At 41.0% G+C, this 10832-nt stretch overlaps 3 protein-coding genes across 3 annotated transcripts; 2 read left to right on the forward strand and 1 right to left on the reverse strand.

Annotated features, from left to right (window-relative positions):
* Positions 1-1459: 1459 nt before the first annotated feature.
* Positions 1460-1921, forward strand: LOC128233095 (shematrin-like protein 1). Its single transcript, XM_052946979.1, has one exon. The coding sequence runs from the start codon at positions 1460-1462 to the stop codon at positions 1919-1921; it is 462 nt and encodes a 153-aa protein (XP_052802939.1).
* A 98-nt stretch (positions 1922-2019) lies between these two features.
* LOC128233100 (uncharacterized) lies at positions 2020-2673 on the reverse strand. The gene has a single exon (XM_052946983.1). The coding sequence runs from the start codon at positions 2671-2673 to the stop codon at positions 2020-2022; it is 654 nt and encodes a 217-aa protein (XP_052802943.1).
* Positions 2674-4442: 1769 nt separating this feature from the next.
* On the forward strand, positions 4443-10827 carry LOC128230201 (agrin-like). The gene is made up of 4 exons (XM_052942268.1): positions 4443-4566; positions 8919-9039; positions 9563-9769; positions 10668-10827. Exons 1-4 carry the CDS (start codon positions 4527-4529, stop codon positions 10732-10734), a joined length of 435 nt encoding a protein of 144 aa, XP_052798228.1. The 5' UTR covers positions 4443-4526; the 3' UTR covers positions 10735-10827.
* Positions 10828-10832: the final 5 nt, after the last annotated feature.

Consider the following 10832-nt stretch of genomic DNA (forward strand, 5'->3'; position numbering starts at 1 on the left):
AAAAGGTGTTTTACATGAAGTTACGGCAGTATTTTATTTTTTTCCAATTAACGATAATCCGGCTATCCAAGTTCTCAATACACAATTCATGTTTACAATCACTCCAATAGTCAAACACTCGCTAGTGTATAACAATATTTTCCAAACATCGAAACTCGAAAAATAAACAGCAATCATTGATCCAGTTTTACTGGCCGATTTCCTTTTCTGTTTGTTGATTTTTGTTTCTTTCAATAAACCCCGACAGGAATATTAATTATCGTACAACTTTTTTTATCTACTTTTAACAACATCATCACCATAAAAAGTTTCAGTAAATGGTAATTTATGCTTTTCACAAGCGCCCTGTTTATTATTTAGGTTAAACTGAAAGTCGCCTGTCAGTAATAAATTTAGAAATCAACATCATCGACACGGTCATGGTCACAGCACTTCATGACTTCACTGATATTCAATTATCACACATATATCATCACATATATCACACATATATCATCACATATATAATTTGTATCAAAATAAATTAAACATCCATACTTTGTCATTCTTCAAAATCGAGTTATTTCAAGAAAATATAAATACATGTGTGTGTATTTAACGTTCTGTTCATAATACCATATAAAAATATGTATCATATACAAACACCTGCATTCACTTCAAAGGACATTTCAGGAGATAATACATTAGCCTAAGGTATTCCTTGTAAAACAGACGTTTATCATTCTCAACCTAACTAGTCGACCATATGGACCAAACCAGGGTTGACCATTATGAATATACCCCGAGATGTTTATTTTCCCATTTGAGAGCGGTCATTATCTGCGGGACATTACATGGTTACTAGGAAATGGCCGTTTATCGCCCAGACTGTGGTCAGTTTACCAATATCAAGGCAACATGTCGGAACTAACATGTAAACTTCATGTTAAAACATTGACTCTTTTGAAAATATCGGGTAAATCGGGTGATTTTAGGGCATGAAAAATACAGAATCTGCGAAAAACATTTGTCATGTTTTTAGTGTTATTTGTATCACTGATTAAGCTTTGAAGTCAAAAGACGTTATATTAACTAATACTATAATATTATTTAAAGTTTGTGTTTAAGTGGATTCATTAAAATGAATATATAAAAATATATAGATGGCATCACGTCTAGGTACAAAATGTATGGCATCACGTCTGGGTACAAAAATGATGGCATCACGTCTAGGTACAAAATGGATGGCATCAAGTCTAGGTACAAAATGGATGGCATCACGTCTAGGTTCAAAATGGATGGCATCACATCTAGGTACAAAATGGATGGCATCACGTCTAGGTACAAAATGTATGGTATCACATCTAGGTTCAAATGGATGGCATCACGTCTAGGTACAAATTGATAGCATCACATCTAGGTACAAAATGTATGGCATCACATCTAGGTTCAAATGGATGTCATCACGTCTAGGTACAAAATGGATGGCATCACGTCTAGGTACCAAATTGATTGCATCACGTCGAGGTACACATTGGAAGGGATCACTTCTAGGTACAAAATAGATGGCATCACGTCTAGGTACAAAATGGATGGCATCACGTCTAGGTACAAAATAGATGGCATCACGTCTGGGTACAAAATTGACGGCAACGCGTCTAGGTACAAAATGGATGGCATCACGTCGAGGTACACATTAGATGGCATCACATCTAGGTACAAAATAGATGGCATCACGTCTAGGTACAAAATGGATGGCATCACGTCTGGGTACAAAATAGAAGGCATCACGTCTAGGTACATTATGTATGGCATCACGTCTAGGTACAAGATGTATGGCATCACATCTAGGTACAAAATGGATGGCATCACGTCTAGGTACAAAATATATGGCATCACATTTAGGTTCAAATGGATGGCATCACGTCTAGGTACAAATTGATAGCATCACATCTAGGTACAAAATGTATGGCATCACATCTAGGTTCAAATGGATGTCATCACGTCTAGGTACAAAATGGATGGCATAACGTTTTGGAATCAAATGGATGGCATCACGTCTAAGTACAAAATGGATGGCATCACGTCTAGGTACCAAATTGATTGCATCACGTCGAGGTACACATTGGAAGGCATCACTTCTAGGTACAAAATAGATGGCATCAAGTCTAGGTACAAAATGGATGGCATCACGTTTAGGTACAAAATGGATGGCATCACGTCTAGGTACAAAATTGACGGCAACGCGTTTAGGTACAAAATGGATGGCATCACGTCGAGGTACACATTAGATGGCATCACGTCTAGGTACAAAATAGATGGCATCACGTCTAGGTACAAAATAGATGGCATCACGTCGAGGTACACATTGGATGGCATCACGTCTAGGTACAAAATAGATTGCATCACGTCTAGGTACAAAATGGATGACATCACGTCTATGTACAAAATGTATGGCATCACGTCTAGGTACAAAATGGATGGCATCACGTCTAGGTACCAAATGGATGGCATCACGTCTAGGTACATAATAGATGGCATCACGTCTAGGTACAAAATAGATGGCATCACGTCGAGGTACACATTGGATGGCATCACGTCTAGGTACAAAATAGATGGCATCACGTCTAGGTACAAAATAGGTGGCATGTTCAAAATGGATGACCTAACTTTTGGGTACAGAGTGTATGGCATCGCGTCTATGTATAAAATGAAACAAATGGTATCACGTACGAAATAACGTAATTTCACGGCTAATATAAATCGATGTCTGCAAGATACGAATTAAGTGTCTTAATATAAGTCTTTCAGTTTATTCCTTTCTGCCATAACGTGAGGTACACATTGGATGGCATCACGTCTAGGTACAAAATTGATGGCATCACGTCTAGGTACAAAATGGATGGCATCACGTCTAGGTACAAAATGGATGGCATCACGTCTAGGTACAAAATGGATGGCATCACGTCTAGGTTCAAATGGAAGTCATCACGTCTAGGTTCAAATGGATGGGATCACGTCTAGGTTCAAATGGATGTCATCACGTCTAGGTTCAAATGGATGTCATCACGTCTAGGTTCAAATGGATGTCATCACGTCTAGGTTCAAATGGATGTCATCACGTCTAGGTTCAAATGGATGGGATCACGTCTAGGTTCAAATGGATGTCATCACGTCTAGGTTCAAATGGATGTCATCACGTCTGGGTACAAAATAGATGGCATCACGTCTAGGTACAAAATGGATGGCATCACCTCTAGGTACAAAATGGATGGCATCACTTCTAGGTACAAAATGGATGGCATCACGTCTAGGTTCAAATGGATGGGATCACGTCTAGTTATGAAATGGATGGGATCACGTCTAGGTACAAAATGGATGGCATCACATCTAGGTTCAAATGGATGGGATCACGTCTAGTTAGGAAATGGATGGCATCACGTCTAGGTACAAAATGTATGGCATCACGTCTAGGTTCAAATGGATGGGATCACGTCTAGTTAGGAAATGGATGGGATCACGTCTAGGTACAAAATGGATGGCATCACATCTAGGTTCAAATGGATGGGATCACGTCTAGTTAGGAAGTGGATGGGATCACGTCTAGGTACAAAATGGATGGCATCACATCTAGGTACAAAATGGATGGGATCACGTCTAGTTAGGAAGTGGATGGGATCACGTCTAGGTACAAAATGGATGGCATCACATCTAGGTACAAAATGGATGGGATCACGTCTAGTTAGGAAGTGGATGGGATCACGTCTAGGTACAGAACGAATGGCATCTCATTTAGATACAAAATGTATGGCATCACGTCTATGTATGAAATGTATGATATCACATCTAGGTTAGTAGGTATTACATGGATGACATCACGTCCATGTTCAAAATGGATGACCTAACTTTTGGGTACAGAGTGTATGGCATCGCGTCTATGTACAAATAGTGTCACGTACGAAATAACGTAATTTCACGGCTAATATAAATCGATGTCTGCAAGATACAAATTATTGGTTAAGTGTCTTAATATAAGTCTTTCAGTTTATTCCTTTCTGCCATAAACCGTTGGCTATTGATGGTTTTTCTTTCAGTTTTCTTTCTATAGCAAAACACCATGTTTACGTAGACGTTTGAAGATGGCTCGATGTAGATCTATAACTCTAACCCGAGAGGTCGTGGACTCGATCCCAATCAGGGTCGTTGTCGTGTGACCTCTCAAAATAGACACCAGGTGTGGTTGAACTCCGCATCATTCTTATCAGTGGTCTTGAAAATCGAGGTCAAATATGGAACCGTTCTTCCAGTCACTGTTACATGTACTTGTATTATGAAATGAGATTCCCTGTTACAAAACCTCACCTAGATCTGAACATTTTGGAGTGACATACCGGTCAAATTATTACCACTCATTTAAATAGTGCTACTATTTCAGAGATAAGACCCTTTATCAGTCGATAAACTTGTAGTAAATAAACATTTAAGAAGGAGTGATATTGAAACACGCGTATCTGTTTACTAATTGCGCTTTTAGTTTGTCAAACAACATGATAGCATATCTGATTTACAGCGTTTTCGCCGTTTGGGGTAAGTTGTCTCAATACGCCTACCATGTTAATTTTGAATGTTATATGTGAAACCAGAAAGCGAAGAAATTGTAATGGGAAAAGGTTGTATTAGCTGTAGCAAGTTACCAACAACAGCAATAGCAGCAGCAGCAGGAGCAGTAGTAATAAGCTGTTGCAGAATTTGAAGCGTGCTTCAGCAGCGACAACTTGTGGCATGTGATGACGTTCGAAATATAACTATATACTAGTATAGATATTTATGTAAAATTATAAGATAAAAGATAAATTAAGATATTTGATTCATCATACAATAATCCTGTTAATATCATCGTCTTGGGACGTGGTAATCGAGGGTTGGAATACGCTCCTTTCCTGGTAGATTGCAAATGAGTAAGTTGTGTGCAGAACCGTAAAATTTGTATAGGTTAAAACAATTAAAGCGCAAGTTTTTCGGAGAAGCACTCGATTCGAATACCTCATAGGTGAAGAAGGTTCATATGAGCAATTACATACTCCTACTTCAATCTGACACACGTGCAAGTAAATAATCGTTCTTCCATCTTACACTTGTTCAATTACACACTCGTGCGTCCGACTAACACACGTGCAAACACTCGTACTTCCATTTTACACACGTTCAAGTACACACTCGTGCTTGCATCTTACAAGCGTTCAAGTAAATCTTGCAATTGTTCGAGTATACACTCGTGATCCCACCTTACACGCATGCATGTATACACTCGTGATCCAAACTTACACGCATGCAAGTATACACTCGTGATCCCACCTTACACGCATGCAAGTATACACTCGTGATCCCACCTTACACTCATGCAAGTATACACTCGTGATCCCACCTTACACGCATGCAAGTATACACTCGTGATCCCACCTTACACGCATGCAAGTATACACTCGTGATCCCACCTTACACGCATGCAAGTATACACTCGTGATGCCACCTTACACGCATGCAAGTATACACTCGTGATCCCACCTTACACGCATGCAAGTATACACTCGTGCTTCCACTTTACACACGTGCATGTAGACACTCGTGCTTCCGACTTACACACGTTCAAATACACACTCGTACGCACTTCCGACTAACTCACGTTCAAGTAGACACTCGTGCTTCCGACTTACTGACGTTCAAGAACACACCCGTACGTACTTCGACTTACTCACGATCAAATACACACTCGTACGTACTTCCGTCTTACTCACGTTCAAGTACACACTCATACGTACTTCCGACTTACTCATGTTCAAATGCACACTCGTACGTTCTTCCGATTTACTCAAGTTCAAATGCACACTCGTACGTACCTCCGACTTACTCACGTTGAAATGCACACTCGTACGTACTTCCGACTTACTCACGTTGAAATGCACACTCGTACGTACTTCCGACTTACTCACGTTCAAATGCACACTCGTACGTACTTCCGACTTACTCACGATCAAATACACAGACATACGCACTTCCGACTTACTCACGTTCAAATGCGTTCAAATGCACACTCGTACATACCTCCGACTTACACATGTTCAAGTACACACTTGTACGCACTTCCGACTTACTCACGATCAAGTACACACTCGTACGCACTTCCGACTTACTCACGTTCAAGTACACATTCGTACGCACTTCCGACTTACTCACGATCAAGTACACACTCGTACGCACTTCCGACTTACTCACGTTCAAGTACACACTCGTACGTACTTCCGACTTACTCAATTTCAAATGCACACTCGTGCGTACTTCCGACTTACTCACGTTCAAATGCACACTCGTACGTACTTCCGACTTACTCACGTTCAAATGCACACTCGTACGTACTTCCGTCTTACTCACGTTCAAGTACACACTCATACGTACTTCCGACTTACTCATGTTCAAATGCACACTCGTACGTTCTTCCGATTTACTCAAGTTCAAATGCACACTCGTACGTACCTCCGACTTACTCACGTTGAAATGCACACTCGTACGTACTTCCGACTTACTCACGTTGAAATGCACACTCGTACGTACTTCCGACTTACTCACGTTCAAATGCACACTCGTACGTACTTCCGACTTACTCACGATCAAATACACAGACATACGCACTTCCGACTTACTCACGTTCAAATGCGTTCAAATGCACACTCGTACATACCTCCGACTTACACATGTTCAAGTACACACTTGTACGCACTTCCGACTTACTCACGATCAAGTACACACTCGTACGCACTTCCGACTTACTCACGTTCAAGTACACATTCGTACGCACTTCCGACTTACTCACGATCAAGTACACACTCGTACGCACTTCCGACTTTCTCACGTTCAAGTACACACTCGTACGTACTTCCGACTTACTCAATTTCAAATGCACACTCGTGCGTACTTCCGACTTACTCACGTTCAAATGCACACTCGTACGTACTTCCGACTTACTCACGTTCAAATGCACACTCGTACGTACTTCCGACTTACTCACGTTCAAATACACACTCGTACGTACTTCCGACTAACTCACGATCAAATACACACTCGTACGTACTTCCGACTTACTCACGACCAAATACACACTCGTACGTACTTCCGACTAACTCACGTTCAAATACACACTCGTACGTACTTCCGACTTACTCACGTTCAAATACACACTCGTACGTACTTCCGACTTACTCACGATCAAATACACACTCATACGTACTTCCGACTTACTCAAGTTCAAATGCGTTCAAATGCACACTCGTACGTACCCCCGACTTACACATGTTCAAGTACACACTTGTACGCACTTCCGACTTACTCACGATCAAGAACACACTCGTACGCACTTCCGACTTACTCACGATCAAGTACACACTCGTACGCACTTCCGACTTACTCACGATCAAGTACACACTCGTACGCACTTCCGACTTACTCACGTTCAAGTACACACTCGTACGTACTTCCGACTTACTCAATTTCAAATGCACACTCGTACGTACTTCCGACTTACTCACGTTCAAATGCACACTTATACGTACCTCCGACTTACTCACGTTGAAATGCGCACTCGTACCTACTTCCGACTTACACACGTTCAAATGCTGACTCGTACGTGCTTCCTACTTACTCACGTTCAAATGCACACTCGTACGTGCCTCAGACTTACACACGTTCAAGTGCACACTCGTACGTGCTTCCGACTTACACACGTTCAAATGCACACTCGTACGTACTTACGACTTACTCAAGTTCAAATAACCAATCGTACGTACTTCCGACTTACGTTCAAATACACACTCGTACGTACTTCCGACTTACACACGTCTGAATAAAACGTGATTCCGACTTACACGCGTTAAAGTACACACTCGTACGTGCTTTCGACTTACACACGTTTAAATACACACTTGTACGTACTTCCGGCTAACACGCGTTAAAGTACACACTCGTGCGTGCTTCCGGCTTACACGCGTTTAAGTACATACCTCGTACGTACTTACGGCTTACACGCGTTCAAGTTCACACTCGTACGTGCTTCCGGCTTACACGCGTTTAAGTACACACTCGTACGTGCTTCCGGCTTACACGCGTTCAAGTACACACTCGTTGACATGCTTCCGGCTTACACTCGGTAAAGGTACAAACTCGTAAGTGCTTCCGGCTTACATGCGTTTAAGAACACACTCTAACGTGCTTCCGGCTTACACACGTTCAAGTACACACTCGTGAACGTGCTTCCGGCTTACACACATTCAAGTACACACTCGTGTACGTACTTCCGGCTTACACACATTCAAGTACACACTCGTGAACGTGCTTCCGGCTAATACTCGGTAAAGGTACAAACTCGTAAGTGCTTACAGCTTACATGCTTTCAAGAACACACTCTTACGTGCTTCCGGCTTACACACGTTCAAGTACACACTCGTGTACGTGCTTCCGCCTTACACACGTTTAAGTTCACACTCTAGAACGTGCTTCCGGCTTACACGCGTTCAAGTACACACTCGTGTACGTACTTCCGGCTTACACACATTCAAGTACACACTCGTGAACGTGCTTCCGGCTTATACTCGGTAAAGGTACAAACTCGTAAGTGCTTCCAGCTTACATGCTTTCAAGAACACACTCTTACGTGCTTCCGGCTTACACACGTTCAAGTTCACACTCGTGTACGTGCTTCCGGCTTACACGCGTTCAAGTACACACTCGTTCGTTCTTCCGGCTTACACGCGTTCAAGTACACACTCGTTCGTTCTTCCGGCTTACACGCGTTCAAGTTCACACTCATACTTGCTTCCGGCTTTGTGACACACGTTCAAGTACATTAAAGAACACACTTGAAGTACACACTCGTTCTCGTTCATTTACAGGGGCCATGTCCCAGACAACGGGTACCTACTACACGTGTAGTTTCATCAACAGTTTTGCCTCATGTGACCTGTTTATCACTGACGCTTACTGTGGAACCAACCTTGTCACCTACGCCAATAAGTACGTTTGTTATTGCAATCAATGTGTCGAGGTTTGATTTGAAATACTAGTTGTTCAGTTTTAAATGTCTCTTTAACAAACATGTGTGTTCATTGAGCTAACGTACTTTATTGGGCAACCGTTTGAAGACTATAGAGCATATCATTGTCTTTTTGTTAAAGATGCATTCAAACTCCCAAATAAGATGTACCACGAATAATACAGTTGTTTCAATTTACCGAAAAGAATGAAAAAATATCGAAAACAATGGTTCATATCATTGATACCTGTTTAATTGCAGAAAACACGGTATTCCAACCTTACGAGATGATTGTTGATCACCGAGTAAATCATTTAATTTTTGTGTGTTTTCAGCTATTCAATACACGTTTACAATCGTGTTATTAGTAATTAATATTTTCCATAAAAATATTATTTAGTAAGTAGTTAAAGGTTTACCACTCAAAATGTATGTGTGTTATACGTATAGTTGATTTTAAATAAGAGTGTCACTTTAAAATGCAATTTCGTTTTGGTGTTTTAGGTGTGAATTCAGTAAAGCCCACTGCGCAAACCAAACAATTGACCTACTCCACATTGGGGCGTGCACGGACGCGGACAAGAACGAAAATACCGGTGCAGAGGGCGGGACGGTGATATTTGACTTCTTCTGTACGTCATTGAGTCATATGAACTGTCCCACTGACGTCAGCAAGGTGTGCGGGTCTGATAACAGAACCTACATCAATAGGTAAGTTATTTCCACAGCAGTATTCACTAGCGAATTCAGGGGGTGTACCTGGCGTTCGCCCCTCCTAAAATCGTTCAAGTTTACTTTTTATTTCAATAAAGGAGTATAAGTAATAGAATACGCCCAAAATGACCATTTCGGACTGGAAATTGTTAAAATACCCCCCCCCCCCCTGCCAACACTTTAAACCAAATTAATTTCGGTTCTGAGGGACGGTTAAGTTACGCCCCTAGGTTATGCCCCCTCTAACGTCGAGACCTGGCTCCACCCCTGTTATTGGTAAACTTATTGAAACTTTTCATTAACCAAGTATTTGCAGATTTCCGGTGTGTTTGGTGCATTTTGAGAGGGATACTTTTTACAAAACATGTTTACTGTATATTGATCAGTTTTGCCTGGCTTTAAACGTTAATCTTGATTCTTCATCTTAAAGCTGCACTCTCAAAGATTAACGGGTTTTACATTGTTTTGAATTTTTGTCTCGGAATCAGCTTAATTTGGCATCAATGCCTTCAATTCTTTCATATAAGAATACTCATTATAAAACAGAACTCCATTGTTTGAAAAACCCCGAATATTTTATTTCTCTTAAAACGGTTGTAACGCGTTTAGCAATAAAACATCAATTTTCGAACGTAAGTATGAAAAACTGTGATCTGGGCGTTTGTCAACAGTCTTATATTTCTCGGTCCCAGACGTTCTCACAACAGAACTCATTCAAAGATAAACTATAAAAAAAAGTTCCCAAAACAGTCAATTTGTGAGAATGCAGCTTTAAGCCATTTACAATGCTGAAGGATATTGAACAACAATGGCTTTCAAGTCAAGAAATTCATTCAGGTATAAGGTTTTTGGTCGAGACGTAAGACCGCGCTTATATGACGTCGCTCTGTTTCAGCTGCGAGTACGAAAAGTCCAAATGCACCCACCGCAGCCTCCATGTCGTGTCGTACGGGGATTGTTGAACCATCGTTCCTATCCGATTGGCCGATAAATTAACACTGAATAAATCAAAATTACTGCAAGTTTCTTCCAATTTTAAAATGATCAATTTTCTATTAAA

This window comes from Mya arenaria, chromosome 4 (genome assembly GCF_026914265.1).
Source record: "Mya arenaria isolate MELC-2E11 chromosome 4, ASM2691426v1".
NCBI lineage: Eukaryota > Metazoa > Mollusca > Bivalvia > Myida > Myidae > Mya > Mya arenaria.